Raw genomic sequence first — 27066 nt, 5'->3', positions numbered from 1 at the left:
CACCTGGACCATATCCCTCCACACCCCTCTCATCCATGTGCCTGTCCAAGTTTTTCTTAAATGTTAAAAGCGAGCCCGCATTCACCACTTCATCTGGCAGCTCATTCCACACTCCCACCACTCTCTGTGTGAAGAAGCCCCCCTCTAATATTCCCTTTAAACTTTTCACCCTTAACCCATGTCCTCTAGTTTTTTTTCTCCCCTAGCCTCAGTGGGAAAAGCCTGCTTGCATTCACTCTATCTATACCCTTCATAATTTTATACACCTCCATCAAATCTCCCCTCATTCTTCAACGCTCCAGGGAATAAAGTCCTAACCTATTCAACCTTTCTCTGTAACTCAGTTTCTCAAGCCCCGGCAACATCCTTGTAAACCTTCTCTGCACTCTTTCAACCTTATTAATATCCTTCCTGTAATTAGGTGACCAAAACGGCACACAATACTCTAAATTCGGCCTCACCAATGTCTTATACAACCTCACCATAACATTCCAACTCTTATACTCAATACTTTGATTTATAAAGGCCAATGTACCAAAAGCACTCTTTACGACCCTATCTACCTGTGATGACACTTTTAGGGAATTATGTATCTGTATTCCTAGATCCCTCTGTTCTACTGCACTCTTCAGTGTCCTACCATTTACCTTGTATGTTCTACCTTGGTTTGTCCTTCCAAAGTGCAATACCTCACACTCATCTGCATTAAGCTCCATCTGCCATTTTTCAGCCCATTTTTCTAGCTGGTCCAAATCACTCTGCAAGCTTTGAGAACCTTCCTCACTGTCCACTACACCTCCAATCTTTATATCATCAGCAAATTTGCTGATCCAATTTACCACATTATCATCCAGATCATTGATATAGATGACAAACAACAATGGACCCAGCACTGATCCCTGTGGCACACCAAGAACAAAGAACAATACAGCACAGGAACAGGCCCTTCGGCCCTCCAAGCCCGTGCCGCTCCCTGGTCCAAACTAGACCATTCTTTTGTATCCCTCCATTCCCACTCCGTTCAGATGGCTATCTAGATAAATCATAAACGTTCCCAGTGTGTCTGCCTCCACCACCTTGCCTGGCAGCGCATTCCAGGCCCCCACCACCCTCTGTAAAATATGTCCTTCTGATATCTGTATTAAACCTCCCCCCCCTTCACCTTGATCCTATGACCCCTCGTGAACGTCACCACCGACCTGGGGAAAAGCTTCCCACCGTTCACCCTATCTATGCCTTTCATAATTTTATACACCTCTATTAAATCTCCCCTCATCCTCCGTCTTTCCAGGGAGAACAACCCCAGTTTACCCAATCTCTCCTCATAACTAAGCCCCTCCATACCATGCAACATCCTGGTAAACCTCCGCTGTACTCTCTCCAAAGCCTCCACGTCCTTCTGGTAGTGTGGCGACCAGAACTGAACGCAGTATTCCAAATGCGGCCGAACCAACATTCTATACATCTGCAACATCAGACCCCAACTTTTATACTCTATGCCCCGTCCTATAAAGGCAAGCATGCCATATGCCTTCTTCACCACCTTCTCCACCTGTGACGTCACCTTCAAGGATCTGTGGACTTGCACACCCAGGTCCCTCTGCGTATCTACACCCTTTATGGTTCTGCCATTTATCGTATAGCTCCTCCCTACATTATTTCTACCAAAATGCATCACTTCGCATTTATCAGGATTGAACTGCATCTGCCATTTCTTTGCCCAAATTTCCAGCCTATCTATATCCTTCTGTAGCCTCTGACAATGCTCCTCACTATCTGCAAGTCCTGCCAATTTTGTGTCGTCCACAAACTTACTGATCACCCCAGTTACACCTTCTTCCAGATTGTTTATATAAATCACAAACAGCAGAAGTCCCAATACAGAGCCCTGCGGAACACCACTAGTCACAGGCCTCCAGCCGGAAAAAGACCCTTCCACTACCACCCTCTGTCTTCTGTGACCAAGCCAGTTCTCCACCCATCTAGCCACCTCCCCCTTTATCCCAGGAGATCCAACCTTTTTCACCAGCCTACCATGAGGGACTTTGTCAAACGCTTTACTAAAGTCCATATAGACGACATCCACGGCCCTTCCCTCATCAACCATTCTAGTCACTTCTTCAAAAAACTCCACCAGGTTAGTGAGGCATGACCTCCCTGTCACAAAACCATGCTGACTATCGTTAATGAGTTTATTCCTTTCTAAATGCGCATACATCCTTTCTCTAAGAATCTTCTCCAACAACTTCCCCACCACGGACGTCAAGCTCACCGACCTATAATTACCCGGGTTATCCCTCCTACCCTTCTTAAATAACGGGACCACATTAGCTATCCTCCAATCCTCTGGGACCTCACCTGTGTCCAGTGACGAGACAAAGATTTGCGTCAGAGGCCCAGCGATTTCATCTCTCGCCTCCCTGAGCAGCCTTGGATAGATTCCATCAGGCCCTGGGGATTTGTCAGTCTTTATATTCTCTAACAAACCTAACACTTCCTCCCTTGTAATGGAGATTTTCTCCAACGGTTCAACACTCCCCTCCGAGACACTCCCAGTCAACACATCCCTCTCCTTTGTGAATACCGACGCAAAGTATTCATTTAGGATCTCCCCTACTTCTTTGGGCTCCAAGCATAATTCCCCACTTTTGTCCCTGAGAGGTCTGATTTTTTCCCTGACAACCCTTTTGTTCCTAACGTATGAATAAAATGCCTTGGGATTCTCCTTAATCCTGTCTGCCAAGGACATTTCGTGACCCCTTTTTGCCCTTCTAATTCCCCGTTTGAGTTCTTTCCTACTTTCTTTGCACTCCTCCAGAGCTCCCTCCGTTTTTAGCTGCCTGAACCTAACATACGCCTCTCTTTTCTTTTTGACCAGTCCCTCAATTTCCCTGGTTATCCACGGTTCTCGAATCCTACCCTTCCTATCCTTTTTTACAGGCACATGCCTGTCCTGTAGCCCTAACAACTGTTCCTTAAAAGACTCCCACATGCCAGATGTGGATTTACCCACAAACAGCCTCTCCCAATCAACAGCTGCCAATTTCTGCCTAATCCCACTAAAGTTAGCCTTCCCCCAATCCAACACCTTACCCTTGGGACACCACTCATCCTTTTCCTTCACTATCCTAAAGCTAACAGAATTGTGGTCACTATTTGCCACATGTTCCCCAACCAAAACTTTGAAGACCTGACCGGGCTCATTCCCCAGTACTAGGTCCAGTATAGCCCCCTCTCTAGTCGGGCTATCTACATATTGTTCCAAAGAACTCTCCTGTACGCATTTTACAAATTCCTCCCCATTCAGAGTCCCAGCTCTCAGCGATTTCCAGTCTATACCAGGGAAATTGAAGTCTCCCACTACAACAACCCTATTTTTTTTTCACAGGCCTCCACTCAGAGAAGCAATCCTCCACTACCACTCTCTGGCTTCTTCCATTGAGCCAATGTCTAATCCAATTTACTACCTCTCCATGTTGTGCGTGGTAGGTCATGTTTGACCAATCTATTAGAGTTTTTCGAGGAGGTTACCAGGAAAGTGGATGAAGGGAAGGTGGTGGATGTTGTCTACCTGGATTTCAGCAAGGCCTTTGACAAGGTCCCTCATGGGAGGTTAGTTAGGAAGGTTCAGTCGCTAGGTATACATGGGGAGGTAGTAAATTGGATTAGACACTGGCTCAATGGAAGAAGCCAGAGAGTGGTTGTGGAGGATTGCTTCTCTGAGTGGAGGCCTGTGACTAGTGGTGTGCCGCAGGGATCGGTGTTGGGTCCATTGTTGTTTGTCATCTATATCAATGATCTGGATGATAATGTGGTAAATTGGATCAGCAAGTTTGCTGATGATACAAAGATTGGAGGTGTAGTGGACAGTGAGGAAGGTTTTCAAAGCTTGCAGAGGGATTTGGACCAACTAGAAAAATGGGCTGCAAAATGGCAAATGGAATTTAACGCAGACAAGTGTGAGATATTGCACTTTGGAAGGACAAACCAAAGAAGAACGTACAGGGTAAATGGTAGGACTCTGAAGAATGCAGTTGAACAGAGGGATCTGGGAATACAGGTACAGAGTTCCCTAAAAGTGATGTCACAGGTGGATAGGGTCGTAAAGAGTGCCTTTGGTACATTGGCCTTTATAAATCGGAGTATCGAGTATAAAAGTTGGAGTGTTATGGTAAGGTTATGGTAAGGTTATATAAGGCATTGGTGAGGCCGAATTTGGAGTATTGTGTACAATTTTGGTCACCTAGTTACAGGAAGGATGTAAATAAGGTTGAAAGAGTGCAGAGAAGGTTCACAAGGATGTTGCCGGGACTTGAGAAGCTGAGTTACAGAGAGAGATTGAATAGGTTGGGACTTTATTCCCTGGAGCGTAGAAGATTGAGGGGAGATTTGATAGAGGTGTATAAGATTTTGATGGGTATAGATAGAATGAATGCAAGCAGGCTTTTTCCGCTGAGACTAGGGGAGAAAAAAACCAGAGGGCATGGGTTAAGGGTGAAAGGAGAAAAGTTTAAAGGGAATATTAGGGGGGGCTCCTTCACGCAGAGAGTGGTGGGAGTGTGGAATGAGCTGCCGGATAAAGTGGTAAATGCGGGGTCACTTTTAACATTTAAGAAAAACTTGGACGGGTTCATGGATGAGAGGGGTGTGGAGGGATATGGTCCAAGTGCAGGTCAGTGGGACTAGGCAAAAAATGGTTCGGCACAGCCAAGAAGGGCCAAAAGGCCTGTTTCTGAGCTTTAATTTTCTATGGTTCTATGTGTACCTAGCGACTGAACCTTCCTAACTAACCTCCCATGCTGGACCAGCTGCAACATAACCTCGCTGTTTTTAAACTCCATCCCTCGAGCAATGAAGGACAGAATTCCATTTACCTTCTTAACTACCTGCAAACCAACTTTTTGTGATTCATGCACAAGGACACCCAGATCCCTCTGCACAGCAGCATTCTGCAGTTTTTTACTATTTAAATAATAGTAAATTTTGCTCTTATTCCTACCAAAATGGATGACCTCACATTTACCAACATTGTACGCCATCTGCCAGACCCTTGCTCATTCACTTAAACTAAATATATCCCTTTGCAGACATTCAATGTCCTCTGCACACTTTGCTCTACCACTTGTCTTGGTGTCATCTGTGAACTTTGGCACTCTCCACTTGCTCCCCAACTCCAAATCATCTCTGTAAATTGTAAATGATTGCGGTCCCAACACTGATCCCTGAGGCACACCACTCGTCACTGATCACCAACCAGAAAAACACCCATTTATCCCCACTCTTTGCTTTCTGTTAGTTAACCAATCCTCTATCCATGCTAATACATTACCCCTAACACCGTGTGCCTTTGTTATGCAGCAGCCTTTTGTGCGGCACCTTGTCGAAAGCCTTCTGGAAATCCAGATACACCCACATCCACAGGTTCCCCGTTGTCCACCGCGCTCGTAAGTCCTCAAAGAATTCCACTAAATTAGTTACACATGACCTGCCTTTCATGACCCCATGCTGTGTCTTCCTAATGGGATGATTTCTATCCAGATGCCTTGCTATATTTTCCTTGATGATAGATTCAAGCATTTTCCCCACTACAGAAGTTAAGCCAACCAGCTTACAGTTACCCACCTTTTGTCTACCTCATTTTTAAAGTGGCGTCACATTTGCTATTTTTCAATCTGCTGGAACCACCCCAGAGTCCAGCGAATTTTGGTAAATTACCACTAGTGCATTTGCTACTTCCCCCGCCATCTCTTTTAGTAGCCTGGGATGCATTCCATCAGGGCCAGGAGACTTGTGTACCTTTAGCCCCATTAGCTTACCTAACACTGCTTCTTTAAAGATCATGATCGTTTCTAGGTCCTCGCCTGCCTTGGCCTTCTTGTCATCAATTTTGGCATGGTACTTGTGTCTTCCACTGTGAAGACCGACACAAAATACCTATTCAATGCCTTGGTCTTTTCCTCATTTCCCATTACTAAATCCCCCTTCTCATCCTCTAAAGGATCAATGTTTACCTTGGCCACTTTTTTTTTTATATATTTGTAAAAACTTTTGCTATCTGTTTTTATATTCTGACCTAGTTTACTCTCATAATCTATGTTACTTTTCTTTATAGCTTTTTTGTGGTTTTATGTTGACCTTTAAAGGTTTCCCAATCCTCTAATTTCCTACTAATCTTTGCCACTTTGTATGCATTTTCTTTCAATTTGATACCCTCTTTTATTTCCTTAGATATCCATGGCTGTTTATCCCTTTTTCTACAGTCTTCCTTTTCACTGGCATATACTTTTACTGAGCACTGTGAAAAATCGCATTAAAAGTCCTCCACTGTTCCTCAATTGTCTCACCATGAAGTTTTTGCTCCCAGTCTACCTTAGTCAATTCCTCCCTCATCCCATTGTAGTCTCCTTTGTTTAAGCACAGGACACGGGTCTTGGATTTTACCTTCTCACGCTCCATCTAAATTTTAAATTCAACCATACTGTGATCGCTCCTTCCGAGAGGATCCCTAACTGTGAGATCATTAATTATTCCCGTCTCATTACATAGGACCAGATCTAGGATAACTTGCTTCCCCTTAGGTTCCATTACATACTGTTCGAGGAAACTATCGCGGATACATTCTATTAACTCCTCCTCAAGGCTGTCTTGACCGACCTGCTTTGACCAAAAGACATGCAGATTAAAGCCCCCCATGATAATTGCCGTACCATTTTTACATGCATCAGTTATTTCTTTGTTTATTGTTTGCCGCACCCATGATATTATTTGGCGGCCTATAGACTACGCCTACCAGTGACTTTTTCTCTTTACTATTTCTAATTTCCACCCAAATGGATTCAACGCTTTTCTCTATAGAACCTATATCATCTCTTGATGTCATCCTTAAACATCAGAGCTATACCACCTCCCTTGCCTTCCTGTCTGTCCTTCCAAATAGTCTGATACCCCTGGATATTTAACTCCCAGTTGTGGCCACCCTGCAACCATGACTCTGTATTGGCCACTAAATCATACTCATTCGTGATGATTTGTGCCGTCAATTCATTTACCTTGTTTTGAATGCTACGAGCATTTAGGTAAAGTGCCGTATGCTAGTTTTAATACATTCTTTTTGAATCCTGACACCTCCATTAATAACATTGCTTGAATTCTTCTCCCTTTTAACTTTTTTTGTAATTTTCCATGTAGTTGAAACCTTCGCCCCACATGCTAACCTGCTGTTTTGCTTCCTATTAACCATTATACTTCCCATAGTTTTACCCTTCCCTTCCCCTCCACTTGCTCATTTAAAGTCCTTATAACCCCCTATTTATCCTTTCCGTTAGAGCACTGGTCCCAGATCGGTTCAGGTGAAAACCGCCCCAATGGTGCAGATCCCTACTGTTCCAATACTGATGCTAATGCCCCATGAAATGAAACCCATCTTTCCCACACCAGTTCTTTAGCCATGTGTTCTCTTCCCTAATTTTCTCATCCCTTTGCCAATTCACACGTGGCTCAGTTAGTAATCCAGAGATTATAACCCTTGAGGATCTATTCTTTAATTTAGTTCCTCATGCCCCATACAGGTCATTTTTCCTACTCTTGCCTATGTTGTTTGCCCCAACGTGGATCACAACAACTGGATCCTCCCACTCCCATTCCAATATCCTTTTGAGCCAGTCAAAGACGTCCCTCACCCTGGCACCGGGTAGGCAACATACCACGCAGGACTCATGATCCGGCTTACAAAGGATGCTATCAACCCCCCTAATTATAGAGCCTAATTATACAACTGCCACTTGTCTTTTTGCTCCCCCTCTCTCGAATGGCCTCCTGTACCACACTGCAGTGGTCGGCTAGCTTATCCTCCCCACAGCCCTCTTCCTCATCTACTAGAGAACAAATACCTCATATTTGTTGGACAAGGTCAAGAGCTGAGGCTCCTTTGTTCCTGAATTTAAGATCCCCCTACATGCCTCACTTGTAGTTACACCCTACTGTCCCTGACCACTGGCCGAATTTGAGGTACTTAATCTACTGGGTGTGACTGCCTCCTGAGACAAAGTGTCCAGGTAGCTCTCCACCTCACGGATGTGCCGCAGCATCTGAAGCTTAGACTCCCGCTCATTAATTCTGAGCCAAAATTCTTTGAGCAACCAACACTTACTGGAGATGTGGTCACTGCAGCTCACAATGGGATCTGCCTGGCAAGGTCAAAAACAAGAGCTCCAGGAGAATCAAGGGGCACAGGTGAGTGTAGTGGCCATCACTAAGGAGAAGGATTCTGGGGAAACTGAAAGGTCTGAAGGTGGATTAATCACCTGGATCGGATGGACTACACCCCAGCATTCTAAAAGAGATAGCTGAGGAAATTGTGGAGGCATTGATGGTGATCTTTCAGGAATCACTGGAGTAGCTAATGTTTAAGAAGGGAAGAAGGCAGCAGATGGGAAATTATAGGCCGGTTAGCCTGACTTCGGTCATTGGCAAGGTTTTAGAGTCCATTATTAAAGATGAGATCGCGGAGTACTTAGAAGTGCATGATAAAATAGGACTGAGTCAGCACGGCTTCGTCAAGGGGAGGTCATGTCTGACAAATCTGCTAGAGTTCTTTGGGGAGGTAACAAGGAAGTTAGATAAAGGAGAACCAGTGGATGTGATTTACTTAGATTTCCAAAAGGCCTTTGACAAGTTGCCGCATAGGAGACTGTTCAATAAGTTAAGAGCTTTTGGTGTTGAGGGTAAGATCCTGGCATGGATAGAGGATTGGCTGACTGTCAGAAGGCAGAGGGTGGGGATAAAGGGGTCTTTTTCAGGATGGCACCTGATGACCAGTGGTGTGCCTCAGGGGTCAGTGCTGGGACCACAACTTATCACAATATACGTTAGTGATTTGGAAGAAGGAACTGAAGGCACTGTTGCTAAGTTTGCAGATGATACAAAGATATGTAGAGGGACAGGTAGTATTGAAGAAGCAGGGGGACTGCAGTAGGACTTGGACAGGCTAGGATAGTGGGCAAAGAATTGGCAGATGGAATACAATGTGGAAAAGTATGAGGGTATGCACTTTGGAAGGAGGAATGGAGGCATAGACTATTTTCTAAATGGAAAAATGCTTAGGAAACCAGAAACACAAAGGGATTTGGGAGTCCTTGTTCAAGATTCTTTTCAGGTTAATGTGCAGGTTCAGTCAGCAGTTAGGAAGGCAAATGCAATGTTAGCATTCATGTCAAGGGGGCTAGAATACAAGAGCAGGGATATACTTCTGAGGGTGTATAAGGTCAGACCCCATTTGGAGTATTGTGAGCAGTTTTGGGCCCTGTATCTAAGGAAGGATGTGCTGACCTTGGAAAGAGCCCAGAGGAGATTCACAAGAATGATCCCTGGAATGATGAGCTTGTCATATGAGGAATGGTTGAGGACTCTGGGTCTGTACTCGTTGGAGTTCAGAAGGATGAGGGGGGATCTTATTGAAACTTACAGAATACTGCGAAGCCTGGACGTGGGAGGATGTTTCCACCAATAGGAAAAACTAGAACCAGAGGGCACAACCTCAGGCTAAAGGGACCATCCTTTAAAACAGAGATGAGGAGGAATTTCTTCAGCCAGAGAGTGGTGAATCTGTGGAACCCTTTGCCACAGAAGGCTGTGGAGGCCAGGTCATTGAGTGTCTTTTAAGCCAGAGATAGATAAGTTCTTCTTTAATAAGGGGATCAGGGATTATGGAGAAAAGGCAGGAGAATGGGAATGAGAAAACTATCAGCCATGATTGAATGGCGGAGCAGACTCGATGGCCTAATTCTGCTCCTATGTCTTTTGGTCTAAGATTAACATCCTGGCAAGGTCAATAACTTAACTGGACCAGCCATATAAATGTGGTAGCTACAAGAACAGGTTAAATTCTCCAAAGAGTAATTTGCCTTCTGAACCACGAAGGGCTGTCCACCATTTACAAGTCACAAATGTGTTGGAATACTCTTCACTTGCCTGGGTGAGTGCAGCTCCAGAAACACTTGACAAGGCAGCTTGCTTGATTATCATCCCATCCACCACCTTCGACATTCACTCCCTTCATCACCAACACACCGTGTGCTACAAGATGCACAGCAGCAACTCGCCAAGGCTCCTCCGACAGCAACTTCCAATGCTGTGACCTTGACCTCCGAAAATAAGTATCAATTACATGGGAACTCTGCAACCCCCAAGTTGCACATCATCCTGATTTGAAACTGTATCGCTATTCCTTCTCTGGGTCAAAATCCTGGAACACTCTCCCTAACGGCACTTTGGGTATACATACACCACGTGGACTGCAATGGTTTAAGAAGGTGTTCAGGTCTTGTAACCGAACCCCAAGGTGTATTATGAAGCCAGACTAGACACCGATACCCTTCTATGTGAAGGGTAGGATGCATTCCTCCTGAAGTAATTCCACTGAAAATAAGGAATACATTATCAAAACAAGCTTTATTCATACCACAATTTAAATATAAAACAGTGTAACCATTAATAGTTGAACGACATTAAAAAAAGAAAGGAAACAACTTAAATGTCTAAGTTATCACTGTTTCAGTTCCAAATAAGCAACATTCGTCTACAGACTTAAAATTCTACGTTAAATAGTACTAGCAACCATGAATATACTTGCTATAAGGATTTTACACAGTCCTAAGGCTTTCAGACAGGTTTTGATTTTCAGAGCAGCTCTGTCTTTAAACAACCCCAGACAGAACTGAAAGCTGTTTTTCTCTGCTACAAACCTTGCTCCTCCCATTGACCACATTATCACATGGCCCTGTTAATCAACCTAACCAAAAACCCCAGGGGAAATCTTTATAAACGCAAATCCATTAGCTTTCTCCTAAGTAAACACTACATTGCTAAAATGAGTAATTATTCTGCTCTCCCAGCATCTGAGCTCCATTCCTTCCAGATATACCAACTGCCTACAGAAAAAAGCTGATTTTAGAAATTTTTTTTAGAACATTCCCCTTGAACATAAAATATATCAAAAGCACACTATCATCACAAACGCAGCTCGTCACTACTTTTTCGAAGGCAATTGGAGATTAGCTATAAATCCTGGCCTTGTCAGTGCTGCTCAGATCCCATGAATGAATAAAAAGACAGGTTACACGACAGCTTTGAATAGATGGTCTCAAACATTTAAAAACAGAACTATTCTGCTTTTAGAGTGTAATAGTTCTGCATTCAGTCACTAATGACATTTGCAGCAGTTTGCTGCACCAATGTGTCATTTGTAACAGGATCTGCAGAACTTTTATCCAGCTTCATGGTGCTAGATCAAGGTTATAATGAGAAGAACTGATGATGGAAGTAGTTTTACTAACACCTTATACATTGCTGCATTGTGTCAGCTTGGCCAAGTTAATGCCATTTTCAGCTGAGAATCTAAGTCCAAGAGTGAATTTCTAGCCCCTAATGGCAGGTAGGCATGGAATTTCACACTGCGCGCTGGCATGCCAATTCCCCAAATCCATCCTGCTTCCTGGAAATTTTCCTGACAGTGGGGTTAGGGGTATCTAATTGAGGCATTTAAAAGCATATTGTCGGAGGTCGACTGGGATTTTCCAGTCAGCCTCCAGTTAACAGCAGGTATAGCTACCTGTAGAGCTACCTAGAGGCCACCTCCTGACAACACACCGGGGGCAGCACTCCAGGCAGGCTTACAGATTCTCCCTGCTGCCTGGATTCAGTTGCAGCTGCAGGCTATCCTGTGGAAAGGCTCCCCTCAACCACACAACGGTGGCTTGGCTGCTTGATTTGTTTTATTTCAATGTAAAAAGTTGGAGAAAGGGTGCACCTATCATGAGGCATCCTCTCCTCGCTTACCATGATGTCTTGCTATTTTCAAGGCGAAGAGCCTTTTATTGACCCTCCAACTTTGAGAGTCCACTCACCACACTTAGATGGCGAATCTGCCCTCTGGTCACTAATTGGCCAATTCGGAGAAAATAAACTGTTCCTCACACAGGGAGGGTTTTTGACCACTATTTGAGTCTGATGGCAGAGTCCTGAAACCCAATGGAAACTCATGCCCTTTGGACTTGATCTGCTTTAAGTTTCTATTCTGTCTCTCTATTGCTAAAAAGAGAAACGTGTGCCAAAGCTTTTCATCTTGCACTCATAGGACAAATGCAAGAATACCAAAATTTCAAATGATCACAATTTATACTGCAGGAGAAAAGGATGCTGATTGGTTTACAAGTTGACTTGGGCATTGGAGAGGACACAATTGGTTAGATCTTTGCTTTTCTATTCTCCCTGATCCTAAGATATTGAAATTAAGCACATCACCTTAGTTGGAATCAGGTAACTCAGCATAAATCTGGAACTTTTCTAATTTTGTATCATTTAGAACAAAGAACAAAGATAATTACAACACAGGAACAGGCCCTTCGGCCCTCCAAGCCTGCACCGACTGAACTAAAACCCCCTACCCTTCCGGGGACCATATCCCTCCATTCCCATCCTATTCATGTATTTGTCAAGATGCCCCTTAAAAGTCACTATCGTATCTGCTTCCACTACCTCCCCCAACAGTGAGTTCCAGGCACCCACCATCTGTGTAAAGAATTTGTCTCGTATATCTCCTTTAAACCTTGCCCCTCACACCTTAAACCTATGCTCCCTAATAATTTACTCTTGCATCCTGGGAAAAAGCTTCTGACTATCCACTCTGTCCATGCCCCTCATAATCTTGTAGACTTCTATCAGGTCTCCCCTCAACCTCCATCGTTCCAGTGAGAACAAAGCAAGTTTCTCCAAATTCTCTCCTCATAGCTAATGCCCTCCAACATCCTGATAAATCTTTTCTGTACCCTCTCCAAAGCCTCCACATCCTTCTGGTAGTGTGGCGACCAGAATTGAACACTGTATTCCAAGTACGGCCTGTTCTATAAAGCTGCAACATGGCTTGCCAATTTTTAAACTCAATGCCCCAGCCGATGAAGGCAAGCATGCCAAATGCTTTCTTGACTACCTTCTCCACCTACGGTGCCACTTTCAGTGACCTGTGTACCTGTACACCCAGATCCCTTTGCCTATCAATACTCTTTAACGGTTCTGCCATTTACTGTATATTTCCTATCTGTATTAGACCTTCCAAAATGCATCACCTCACATCTATCCGGATTAAACTCCATCTGCCACCTCTCCCCACAAGTCACCAACCAGTCTATATCCAGCTGTATCTTCTGATGGTCCTCATCGCTATCCACAAATCCTTTGTGTCGTCCACAAACTTACTAATCAAACCAGTTACATTTTCCTCCAAATCTTATATATAAAATTACAAACAGAACAGCAAAGGTCCCAGCTCTGATCCCTGAGGAACGCCACTTGTCACAGGCCTCCATTCAGAAATGCACCCTTCCACTGCTACCCTCTGACTTCTATGACCGAGCCAATTCTATGTCCACCTTGCCGGCTCACTTCTGATCCCGTGCGACTTCACCTTCTGCATCACTCTGCCATGAGGAACCTTGTCAAAGGCCTTACTGATGTCCATGTAGACAACATCCACTGCCCTACCTTCATCAATCATCTTCGTCACTTCCTCGAAAATCTCAATCAAGTTAGTGGGACATGACCTCCCTTTCACAAAACCATGTTGCCTCTCGCTAATACATCCACTTATTTCCAAGTGGGAGTAAATCCTGTCTCGAAGAATCCTCTCCAATAATTTCCCTACCACTGACATAACGCTCACCAGCCTGTAATTACCTGGATTGTTCTTGCTACTCTTCTTAAACAAAGGAACAATATTGGCTATTCTCCAATCCTCTGGGACGTCTCCTGTAATGTGGAGATGCCAGTGTTGGACTGGGGTAAACACAGTAAGAGGTCTCAAACACCAACAGGTTTATTTGGTAGCAAAAGCCACGAGCTTTCGGAGCGCTCGCTGCTCCTTCGTCAGGTGAGTGCATGTAAAGACACAAACTCAATTTACGAAATAATGGTTGGAATGCGAGTCTTTACAGGTAATCAAGTCTTAAAGATACAGACAATGTGAGTGGAGAGAGCGTTAAGTGCAGGTTAAAGAGATGTGTGTTGTCTCCAAACAGGACAATTAGTGAGATTTTGCAAGTGAGATTTTGCAAGCCTAGGCAAGTCGTGGGGATTACAGATAGTGTGACATGAACCCAAGATCCCGGTTGAGGCCGTCCTCGTGTGCGGAATTTGGCTATCAGTCTCTGCTCAGCGACTCTGTGCTGTCGTGTGTCGTGAAGACCGCCTTGGAGAACGCTTACCCGAAGATCAGAGGCCGAATGCCTGTGACCGCTGAAGTGTTCCCCAACAGGAAGAGAACACTCTTGCCTGGTGATTGTCGAGCGGTGTTCATTCATCCGTTGTCGTAGCGTCTGCATGGTCTCCCCAATGTACCATGCCTCGGGACATCCTTTCCTGCTCCACTTCTCCAGCTTCCACCCTAAACACGTTAAAGAAGCCATCCCCTACGGACAAGCCCTCCGTATACACAGGATCTGCTCAGATGAGGAGAATCGCAACAGACACCTCCAGATGCTGAAAGATGCTCTCATAAGAACAGGATATGGCGCTTGACTGATCAATCGACAGTTCCGACGTGCCACAGCGAAAAACCGCACCGACCTCCTCAGAAGTCAAACACGGGACACGGCGGACAGAGTACCCTTCGTCGTCCAGTAGTTCCCCGGAGCAGAGAAGCTACGACATCTTCTCCGGAGCCTTCAACATGTCATTGATGAAGACGAACATCTCACCAAGGCCATCCCCACACCCCCACTTCTTGCCTTCAAACAACCGCACAACCTCAAACAGACCATTGTCCGCAGCAAACTACCCAACCTTCAGGAGAACAGTGACCACGACACCACACAACCCTCCCACAGCAACCTCTGCAAGACGTGTCGGATCATCGACACGGATGCCATCATCTCACGTGAGAACACCATCTACCAGGTACACAGTACATACACATGCAACTCGGCCAATGTTGTCTACCTGATACGCTGCAGGAAAGGATGTCCCGAGGCATGGTACATTGGGGAGACCATGCAGACATTACGACAACGGATGAATGAACAACGCTCGACAATCACCAGGCAAGAGTGTTCTCTTCCTGTTGGGGAACACTTCAGCGGTCACGGGCATTCGGCCTCTGATCTTCGGGTAAGCGTTCTCCAAGGCGGCCTTCACGATACACGACAACACAGAGTCGCTGGGCAGAGACTGATAGCCAAGTTACGCACATGTGAAGATGGCCTCAACCGGGATCTTGGGTTCATGTCACACTATCTGTAACCCCCACGACTTGCCTGGGCTTGCAAAATCTCACTAACTGTCCCAGCTGGAGACCATACACATCTCTTTAACCTGTACTTAACCCTCTCTCCACTCACATTGTCTGTACCTTGAAGACTTGATTAACTGTAAAGACTCGCATTCCAACCATTATTTTGTAAATTGAGTTTGTGTCTTTATATGCCCTGTTTGTGAACAGAACTCCCACTCACCTGACGAAGGAGCAGTGAGCGCTCCGAAAGCTAGTGGCTTTTGCTACCAAATAAACCTGTTGGACTTTAACCTGGTGTTGTGAGACTTCTTACTGTGTTGACCTCTCCTGTAGCCAGTGAGGATACAAAGATTTCTCTCAAGGCCCGAGCAATTTCCTCCCTCGCCTCTCTCAGTATTCTGGGGTATATCCCAGCAGGCCCTGGGGACTTGTCTACCTTAATGTTTCTCAAGAACCGCAATACCTCCTCCTTTATGATCTCAACATGACTCAAACTACACGCCTTTTTCCAGACTCATCATCCACCAAGTCCTTTTTGGTGAATACTGACGCAAAGTACTCATTTAATACCTCGCCAATTTCCTCTGGTTCCACGCATAGATTCCCTCCCCTGTCCTTGAGTGGGCCAATCCTCTCTCTGGCTACCCTCTTGCTCTTTATGTATGTATTTAAAGCCTTGGGATTTTCCTTAATCCTGCTGGCCAATGACTTTTCGTGACCCCTTTTAGCCCTCCTTACTCCTTGCTTAAGTTTCTTTCTACTTTCCTTGTGTTCCACACCTGCTTCATGTGTTCCCAGCCTTCTCGCCCTGACAAATGCTTCCTTTTTCTCTTTGACTAGGCTCACAATATCTCTCGTTATCCAAGTTTCCCAAAACCTGCCGTATTTATCTTTCATTCTTATAGGAATGTGCAGGTCCTGAATCCCTATTAATTTACACTTGAAAGCCTCCCACATGCCAGATGTTGATTTAGCCTCAAACATCTGCCCTTAATCTACACTCTTCAGTTCCTGCCTAATATTGTTGTAATTAGCCTTCCACCAATTTAGCACCTTAACTTGAGGGCTACACTTTTATCTTTATCCATCAATACCTTAAAGTTTACTGAATTGTGGTCACTGTTCCCGAACTGCTCTCCTACTGAAACATCGACCACCTGGCCGGGCTCATTCCCCATACCAGGTCTAGTACAGCCCCTTCCTTGGTTGGACTCTCGACATACTGTTTTAAGAAGCCTTCCTGGAAGCTCCTTACAAACTCTGCCCCATCCATGCCCCCAGCACTAAATGAGCCCCAGTCAATACAGGGGAAGTTAAAATTCCCTGCCATAACAACGCTGTTACTTTTACACCTTGCCAAAATCTGCCTACATATCTGTTTCTCTATCTCCCACTGGCTGTTGGGTGGCCTATAGTAAACCCCCAACATTGTGACTACACCCTTCCTATTCCTGAGCTCTATCCATATTGCCTTGATGTATGAGCCCTCCGAGGTGTCCGCCTGCAGTACAACTGTGATATTCTCCTTAACCATTAGTGCAACTCCCCCACTCTTTTTACATCCCCCTCTATCCCACCTGAAACATCTGTATCCTGGAACGTTAAGCTCCTATTCTTCCCTTAACCAAGTCTCTGTAATAGCAACAACATCATAGTTCCAAGTACTAATCCAAGCTCTAAGTTTATCTGCCTTACCTGTTACATTTCTTGCATTGAAACAAATGCACTTCAGTCCACCAGACCTTCTTTGATTAGCAACCACACCCTGCCTGCTGTTTCTCTGAATCTTACTGGCCCTATTCTCTGATTCCCCTTCAGTTAATTCACCTTTGCTTTGGTTCCCACCTCCCTGCCAAACTAGCTTAAATCCTCCCGTGTGACACTAGCAAACCTCCTGGCCAGAATATTTATGTCCTTCCAGTTTAGATGCAATCTGTCCTTCTTGTACAGGTCCCACATGCCCCAGAAGAGATCCCAATGGTCCAAATATCTGAAACCCTCCCTCCTACACCAGCTGTTTAGCCAAGTGTTGAGCTGTACTGTCTTCCTATTTCTAGCCTCACTGGCACGTGGCACAGGGAGTAATCCTGAGATTACAACCCTGGAGGTCCTGCTTTTTAACTTTCTACTTAACTCCCTAAACTGCGACTGCAGGACCTCATCACTCTTCCTACCTAAGTCGTTAGTACCAATGTGCGCCATAACCACTGGCTGTTCACCCTCTCCCTTCAGAATGCTTTCTGCCCGTTCAGAGACATTCTGGACCCTGGCGCCAGGGAGGCAACATACCATCCTGGAGTCTCTTTCACATCCACAGAAGCACCTATCTGCAACCCTAACTATAGAGTGCCCTATAACTATTGTTCTAGTGCTCTTTGCCCCTCCCTGCTTAACAACAGAGCCAGCCGTGGTGCCACTGCTCTGGCTGTTGCTGCTGTTATCCCCTGATAGGCCACCCCTCCCATCAGTGTCCAAAACGGTATACTTGTTAGAGAGAGGGACGACCACAGAGGATCCCTGCACTGACTGCCTTCCCCTTCTAGCGGTCACCCATCTATCTGCCTGCACCTTGGGTGTAACCACGTCTCTAAAGCTTGTCTATGGCGCTTCCCGCCACCTTCATGCTCCTAAGTGCATCCAACTGCTCCAACCTATCCATGCGGTCTGAAAGGAGCTGCAGTTGGGTGCACTTCCTGCAGATGTAGTCGTCAGAGACACTGGAAGCGTCACAGATTTCCCACATCTCACAAGTGCAGCACTTAACTCCACTGACTGACATTTCTAGCACCAATTAAATTATTTAAGAAAATTTATAAAACTCTTACCTTCACTTTTACCTTCTCACTCTTCCTACCTAAGTCGTTAGTACCAATGTGCACCACAACCACTGGCTGTTCACCCTCTCCCTTCAGAATGCTTTCTGCCCGTTCAGAGACATTCTGGACCCTGGCGCCAGGGAGGCCTTTTTTTTTTGGTTAGAGGAGGAGAGAGGGAGGGAAACACTAATGTAGTGTTTTGAGCTTACCGCTCCTTGACACCAGATCTTCCACTTCCCACTTCTTAGTAGATGTCGCTGGGCCGACTTCTCCCAGAATGCACCAGTGAAGTCCCTCAGCTGCCTCTACTGGATTTAGTGCCGGGCCAGGTAATATATTTACCCATAAAGCTTGATATGTTACTTTAACCATAAAAGTAAGCACAGCTTACTCAAACCCACGTGTCATCACTGCTGCAGACCAGCTTGTTCCTTCATGATACGTGGCGACATAAATCTGGATTACTGGGAATATTTTATCTGCATTATTGGGAAATATTTTATATATGTGTAGATTAAACAATATCTGCTAAGAGAAATTTTTAAAAAGTCAATTTATTAACAGTGAACAATTATTAACGAGCAATTATTAAACTATTTATATCTTTTTGTATTTTTCAGGAAACTGACCCAGAGTTTGATCACTGTGCAGTCTGCATCGAGGGATACAAATCCAAAGATGTGGTCAGAATTCTGCCATGCAAGTAAGCTCTTCAATATGTGAGAATATACTTCATGTCATATGTTTTGCAGAAATGGATTGCATTATCCCTCTGCTATAATATTTTGTTAAAACAGTAACTACTTGCCCGTTAAACAAAGAAATTATCCCTTTTCTTAGCATAAAAGATGAAAACAAAAGCAGTGAGGTAACAATGGATGAGTAGTTAGGGGTTAGGGTTAGACTAGGAATGGGTTAAAGGTATGAATTTTGAAGGTCGCAAGAAGTGGAGACTTTAGTTAGATAGTTGCAGAGTGTAACACCAAGGTGGCTAGAGGCTGTACTGCCGAAAATGAAATACTAAAGGTGCATTGATGCAGAGTGCACTGGAGGCTGGAATTGGAAGAGCTGAGTACATCCACTGGCATACAATGCTGAAGACAACTTTATTAAAGGTAGGAAGTTCTGGAACTTTGAGTCATGTTTCTCATTTAAAATATATCAATGTGCTGGATTGGAGCCGGTGGAATGCAACAGAATGGGTATGAAAACCAAGGAAGACTTGGCGTGCTATCAGGTTTGGGTGTAAGAGTTTTGAACAAATTGCAGTTTGAGGAATTGAACATGGGAGGACAGCAATCACGGTTATTTCCTCAATGAATCAGTGTCTATGCCACATCAGCGTAATATATAACTTAATTTTTAATGGAAATTAGGCACAGTAGAGAAATCTGAGTTGATGACTATATTGATGGATTGTTTTGGAATTATGCCTATAAATAATCAGAAGATACAAATAAAACTCAAGGAAGATTATTTAAATCTGGATACAGATATGAAATGACACCAAAATAATCAGATATAAAGTTATTCTGAATCAGAATTTTCCATCTGTGTCCGCTCAATCTTGTAGTTGTCTGGATGGATTTCATTCATGTATTTTACAAGAATCTGGGGGAAAAAAAGCAGAGGCATTATTACACATATTGAATGATACGATAGAAAAAGGTGTAATTCCAGAGGACTGGCAAATGGCTGATGTAATTTCTATGTTTATGAAGCGAAAAGAACATGCCCAGGCAATTATAGGCCAGTCATCTTAACATCGGTCGTGGGAAGAATAATGGAGTATCTAATAAAGGAGAGAATAGAAGAGCACCTAGAAATGAGAAATATAATAATCAATAGCCAACATGAATTTCAAAAGGGAAAGTCTTGTTTGACTAAACTTGTTGAATTTTTTTGGAGGTCATGGAGAGAGAATAGACAGTAGTAATACAGAAGCTGTAATTTATCTGGACTTTTAAAAGCCCTTTGATAAGGTGCCACCCAATAGACTAATGAATAGGGTCAGAGAATGTGGAGTCAAGGGACAAGTAGCAGATTGGTTTGCTGGCTGGCTTCAAGAAAGATAGTGTGAACAATTTGGACTTGAGTTGTGGATAATGCCAGACTGGAAGGACCAATACTGAAGTGGAGAGCAACAGATTACATGGGGACATTAGTAAAGTTGCAGACCTGTATCAATCCTTGGAAGGACAACATTGAGAGTCACTGGAGCAGATACAGAGAAGATTTACATGGATAATACCAGAAATGAATGGGTATTATCAGGGATGGATTGACAGGTTTGGCTTCTTTTCTCTTGAAAAGGAAAGGCTGAGGGATGACCTAATGGAAGTCTTTAAAATTATGACGTGTTTGAGTGGGTACAGAGAGAATGTTTCATCTTGTGGGGATGAACATAACTAGAGACCATCAATGTAAGATGCTCACTAAGAAATACAGTAAGGAATTCGTTATGTAAAGACTGGTGAGAATGTGGAACTCGTTATCACAATGGTTGAAGTGAAGAGCAGAGGTGCATTTAAGGGGAAAGTAGATAAACATACGAGAGAGAATGGACTAGCTGTGATAATGATAGATTTGGATGAGGAATGTTGAGAGGAGATTTTAGTGGAGTCAAACACCGGAACCGAGATGTTGGGTCAAATGGCCTGTTTCTGAGCTGTAAATCCCATGTTCTGTGAAATATAAGAAATCGAATGATTAGAAAATATTGGAACCTCTGACAGGGAAATGCATAAAATTTGGAATTTGACGATACAGTGGATTGAATATCGTCATCGTGTGGCAGTGAAAATTGAAATGTGATGCAGGCAGAGAGAATAAAAAGGTTTGATGTGAGATTGTACTTAGCACCCAGTGCACTTCCTTCTGAGCTGGATTTGTACCTTCCAGCTATTAAAGTGGCACCAGTCCGAGGATGGCTGATGTAGAAACAGCAGAGAGTGCAAAATTGCCATAAGCAATTTTTTTTAAAGTTTGGAGTATGACATTCTTGGAGTAGTGCAGAGGGAACTTAAGTCTGTACTTAACCACACCATATCTGACTTTGGGATGTGACATGGGCACCATAAATGAGAAACTATTGTATTTCCCAGCACTGACATCCCTACCTTTATTTGTATTAAATTTATCAAAAGCAAGTTTGAGAAAGGAATTGGAGGCAAAATTGTGTGTGACAAACAATTCCACTATATAGAAGATTGTTCAGTAACAAATAATTGAACAAACCTAGCCTGCAGTCTCTACTTTGGGACATTTAGAGTCTCATCATAAGACAAAGATAGTAAGAGGATAACTGGAAGCTCTTTTGCTGGCACTTAAGGTTGTATTATGTACCTCACTCTACGGCTTGCCATTCTTTGGCTTCGGGCTGGGCAGATCATGTTTGCAAAGACCCTAGAGTTTTGTGTTGACTGGAACTATCAATGATGCGGTGAGGGAAAGTAAGTTACTGTCTTTTTGTTTTATGTTCTCCTTTGGAGAAAGCATCTTGCCTTGTTGCTCTATTCTTCACTTTTGTTAAAGGAAGTAGTATCTTTAAATGGGAGGATTTTTACTCCTGATCATTCAATAATTTTTATGAAAATATGTGTATGTATAGATGCTATATGTTGATCACATTAGACTTGGCTTTATTAGATGCATAGTCTTGGTATATATGAAAAATAGTCCCTTCAGTGAGGAACAAAAATGAACAAGGCGAGGAGAGGCTTTTGCTTTTGGAAATTAATTCTTATTGAGATAATAAATTGCTATCCTCAATTAGTTTTGAATTCAAAAGTGAGGAACTGATGCTTCAGTGAGATTAAGCCTTATCGGGAATATGACATTTAATTTTGGGCATCACGCATTAATGGAGGTTATATTGATCTTGGGGGAAATGCAGCTCAGAATGAACCAGGACTTAAAGGGTAAATAATGAGTGTGTGTTGCATCAATTTGGTTTGTATTCCCTTGAGTTTAAAAGGTTGAAGGATGATCTGATTGAAGTGGTATGTGGTATGCTCCTACTGCCAGATGTGGGAAATTAGGGAGCAATCTAGTCTCCCAGACAACTTTGTCTGTAGGAAGTGTGTCCAGTTGCTGCTCCTCACAGACCGCATTGTTCAGTTGGAGCGGCAAGTGGATGCACTGCGGAGCATACAGGAGGCAGAGACTGCGATAGACATTAGTTACAGGGAGGTTGTCACACCACAGGTTCAGTCAAGTAGATGGGTGACTGCCAGGAGAGGCAGACAAGTAGTGCAGGAGTCTCCTGTGGCTATTCCCCTTTCAAACAGGTATACCGTTTTGGATACTGTTGAGGGGGTAACCTGTCAGGGGAAGTTACCAGCAGCAGCCAGGCCTGTGGCACCACAGCTGGTTCTGCTGTAGAGCAGGATTTGGGCAAGGAGCAAGCAAGCAGTAGTAATAGGGGACTCCCTATTTAGAAGCACAGACAGGCGTTTCTGTGGCTGCGATTGAGACTCCAGGATGGTGTGTTGTCTCCCTGGTGCCAGGGTCAAGGACGTCTCTGAACGGTTCAGGACATTCTTAACGGGGAGGGTGAGCAGTCAGAGATCGTTGTACATATTGGCGCCAATGACATAGATAGGAAAAGGGATGAAGAGTGAATATAGAGAGTAAGGCAGAAGGCTAAAGTGCAGTTCCTCGAGAGTGGTAATTTCTGGACTACTACTGGTGTCACATGACAGTGAGAATAGGAATAGGAAGATTAGGCAGATGAATGTGTGGCTTGCGAGCTGGTGCAGAGGGCAGGGATTTAGATTTTTAGATCATTGGGATCTCTTCTGGGGAAGGGGTGACCTGTTCAAGAGGGACAGGTTACACCTGAACTGGAGGAGGAACTAATATCCTGGCGGGAGATTTGCTAGAGCCACTCGGAAGGGTTTAAACTAGTTTGGCAGGAGGATGGGACCCAAAGCAGTAGGGAGACAGAAGAGAAGGTTGAGCACAACACAGAAGCTAAAGAGAGCACACTAAGTAGTAAAGGCAGTGTCAGTTATCCTAGTACCAGACAGTTCAGGCAAAAGCAGAGCAGAGAGCAAGGGAAGTCCAGATTAAATTGCATTTATTTCAATGCAAGAGGCCTAGCGGGCAAGGCAGATGAACTCAGGGCATGGATGTGGGACTGAGATATTATAGCAATTACTGAAACATGGCTAAGGGAGGGACAGGATGGCAGCTCAGTGTTCCAAGGTACAGGTGCTATAGGAAAGATAGAATAGGAGATAAGAGAGGAGGGGGAGTTGCACTTTTGATTAGGGAAAACATCATGGCAGTACTGAGAGGGGATATATCCGAGGGTTCAGCCACTGAGTCTATATGGGTAGAATTGAGAAATAAGAAGGGGGAAATCACTTTGATAGGGTTGTACTATAGGCCCCCAAATAGTTAGCGGGAAATTGAGGAGGGAATATGTAAGGAGATTACAGATAACTCCAAGAAAAATAGGGTGGTAATAGTAGTGGATTTTAACTTTCCCAACATTGACTGGGATAGCCATAGTATTAGAGGGTTGGATGGAGAGAAATTTGTTGCGTGTATTCAGGAGGAATTTCTCATTCAGTATGTGGATGGCCTGACTAGAGAGGGGGCATAATTTGACCTCCTCTTGGGAAATAAGGAAGGGCAGGTGACAGAAGTGTTAGGGATCACTTTGGGACCAGTGACCATAATTCTATTAGTTTTAAGATAGCTTTGGAGAATGATAGGTCTGGCCCAAAAGTTAAAATTCTAAATTGGGGCAAGGCCAATTTTGACGGTATCAGGCAGGAACTTTCAGAAGTTAATTGGAGGAGTCTGTGGGAAGGCAAAGGGACATCTGGTAAGTAGGAGGCTTTCAAAACCAGGGTTCAGGGTAAGCACATTCCTCTTGGAGTGAAGGGCAAGGCTGGTAGAAGTAGGGAACCCTGAATGACTCAGGATATTGAAGCCCTGGTCAAGAAGAAGAAGGAGGCACATGACATGCATAAGCAGCTGGGATCAAGTGAATCCCTTGAAGAATATAGGGGGTGTAGAAGTAGAGTTAAGAGAGAAATCAGGAGGGCAAAAAGGGACACGAGATTCTTTTGGCCAATAAGACAAAGGAGAATCCAAAAAGCTCCTACCAATACATCAAGGCCAAAAGAGTAACTAGGGAGAGAGTAGGGCCTCTTAAGGATCAACAAGGTCATCTATGTGCTGATCCACAAGAGATGAATGAATTCTTAAATTAATATTTCTCATCAGTATTTACTGTTGAGAAAGGCATGGATGTTAGGGAACTTGAGGAAATAAATAATGATGTCTTGAGGAATGTACATATTACAGAGGAGGAGGTGCTGAATTCTTAAAGCGCATCAGGTAGATAAATCCCCGGGACCCGATGAAGTGTATCCCAGAACATTGTGGGAGGCTAGGGAGGAAATTGCGGGTCCGCTAGCAGAGATATTTGAATCATCGATAGTCATAGGTGATTTACCTGAAGATTGGAGGGTGGCAAATGTTGTGCCGGTGTTTAAAAAGGGCTACAGGAGAAAAGCCTGGGAACGACAGGCCGGTGAGCCTCACATCTGTAATGGGTAAGTTGTTGGAAGGTATTCTGAGAGACAGGACCTACAGGCATTTAGAGACGCAAGAACTGATTAGGGACAGTCAGCATGGCTTTGTGAATGGAATATCATGTCTCACAAATTTGATTGAGTTTTCTGAAGGTAGATGAGGGCAGTGCAGTTGATGTTGTTTACATGGACTTTAGCAAGGCCTTTGACAAGGTACTGCATGGTAGGGCTGTTGCATAAGATTAAATCTCATGGGATCCAGGGTGAGGTAGCTAAATGGATACAAAATTGGCTTGGGTGACAGAAGCCAAAGAGTGGTTTTAGAGGGTTGTTTTTCAAACTGGAGACCTGTGACCAGCGGTGTGCCTCAGGGATCGGTGCTGGGTCCACTGTTATTTGTCATTTCTATTAATGATTTGGATGAGAATATCGGAGGCATAGTTAGTAAGTTTGCAGATGACACAAGATTGGTGGCAGAGTGGACAGTGAAGAAGATTATGTCGGATTGCAACGGGATCTTGATCAATTGGGCTGGTGGGCTGACGAATGGCAGATGGAGTTTAATTTAGATAAATGCAAGGTGATGCATTTTGGTAGACTGAACCAGGGCAGGACTTACTCAGTTAATGGTAGGGCATTGGGGAGAGTTACAGAGCAAAGTGATCTAGGGGTACAGGTTCATAGCTCTTTGAAAGTGGACAGAGTGGTGAAGAAGGCATTCAGCGTGCTTGGTTTCATCGGTCAGAACATTGAACACAGGAGTTGGGACGTCTTGTTGAAGTTGTACAAGACATTGGTAAGGCCACACTTGGAATACTGTGTACGGTTCTGATTACCCTATTATAGAAGAGATATTATTAAACTAGAAAGAGTGTAGAAGAGATTTACTAGGATGCTACCGGGACTTGATGGTTTGAGTTATAAGGAGAGGCTGGATAGACTGGGAATTTTTTTCTCTAGAGCGTAGAAGGTTGAGGGGTGATCTTTTCGAGATCTATAAAATAATGAGGAGCATAGATCAGCTAGATAGTCAATATTTTTCCCAAAGGTAGGGGAGTCTAAAACTAGCGAGCGTAGGTTTAAGATGAAAGGGGAGAAATACAAAAGGGTCCAGAGGGGCAATTTCTTTTCACACAGAGAGTGGTGAGTGTCTGGAACAAGCTGCCAGAGGTAGTAGTAGAGGCAGGTACAATTTTGTCTTTTAAAAAGCGTTTAGACAGTTACATGGGTAAGATGGGTATAGAGAGATATGGGCCAAATGCGGGCAATTGGGACTAGCTTAAGCGTTTTTTTTTAAAAAGGTGGCATGTTGGGCCGAAGGGCCTGTTTTCATGCTGTACACCTCTATGACTCTACATGCTTATAATGATTAAAGAACTTGATAGCGTAGATAGAAAGACACTTTCCTCTGGGAGGTGGGAAGGGGAGCAGAATTCAGAGCAATGATGGAAAATAACTTAAAATTAGAGCCAGGCCATTTGAGAGTGAAATCAGGAAGCACTCCTTCTTACAAAGAATTGTGGAAATCTGAAACACTCCCACAAATAGATAAACTGTGGATTCTGGGACTGAGATTGAGCTTGATCAGATGTTTTGCTAAGTAACAATAACGAATTGTGGAGCGAAGGCGCAGGTCAGCAATGATTTAATGGTGGAATACACATGAAGGGCTGAATGGCCTTTTCCTTTAATAGAGGTCTTAGAATCATAGAAACCCTACAGTGCAGAAGGAGGCCATTCGGCCCATCGAGTCTGCACCGACCACAATCCCACCCAGGCCCTACCCCCACATATTTATCCGCTAATCCCTCCAACCTACGCATCTCAGGACTCTAAGGGGCAATTTTTAACCTGGCCAATCAACCTAACCCGCACATCTTTGGACTGTGGGAGGAAACCGGAGCACCCGGAGGAAACCCACGCAGACACGAGGAGAATGTGCAAACTCCACACAGACAGTGACCCGAGCCGGGAATCGAACCCAGGACCCTGGAGCTGTGAAGCAGCAGTGCTAACCACTGTGCTACCGTGCCGTCTATAAAATAATGAGGGGCACAGATCAGCTAGATAGTCAATAGCTTTCTCCAAAGGCAGGAGAGTCTAAAACTAGAGGGCATAGGGTTAAGGTGAGAGGGGACAGAAACAAAAGTGTCCAGAGGGGCAATTCTTTCACACAGAGGGTGGTGAGTGTCTGCAAATGTGCTGCAATTGGGATTAGCTTAGGGGTTTTAAAAAAAATAGCTCAGCATGGACAAGTTGGGCCGATGGGCCTGTTTCCATGCTGTAAACCTCAATGACTCGATGACTCTTCGCTGAATAGTGGTAACTGATGTTTCAGGTGATTTTGTGGTTTTGGGCATAGCTCTTGGTCTAAGAGCTGAAACAAAAGTGTATTAATAGGTGCATAAGGTTTACATGC

General features: G+C 44.2%; 1 protein-coding gene across 3 annotated transcripts in view; it reads left to right on the top strand.

Moving 5' to 3' along the window:
* Nucleotides 1–27066, top strand: part of rnf130 (ring finger protein 130) — a 190674-nt gene that overhangs the window by 119423 nt on the left and 44185 nt on the right. For all 3 annotated transcript variants that reach the window (XM_078231807.1, XM_078231805.1, XM_078231806.1), the window contains exon 4: nucleotides 18717–18799. In XM_078231807.1, the coding sequence (XP_078087933.1) occupies nucleotides 18717–18799 (83 nt within the window). The remainder of the gene's footprint in view (nucleotides 1–18716; nucleotides 18800–27066) is intronic.

Source organism: Mustelus asterias, chromosome 16 (genome assembly GCF_964213995.1).
Source record: "Mustelus asterias chromosome 16, sMusAst1.hap1.1, whole genome shotgun sequence".
Taxonomy (NCBI): Eukaryota; Metazoa; Chordata; class Chondrichthyes; order Carcharhiniformes; family Triakidae; genus Mustelus; species Mustelus asterias.
This window is presented reverse-complemented; position numbering and strand designations above follow the sequence as displayed.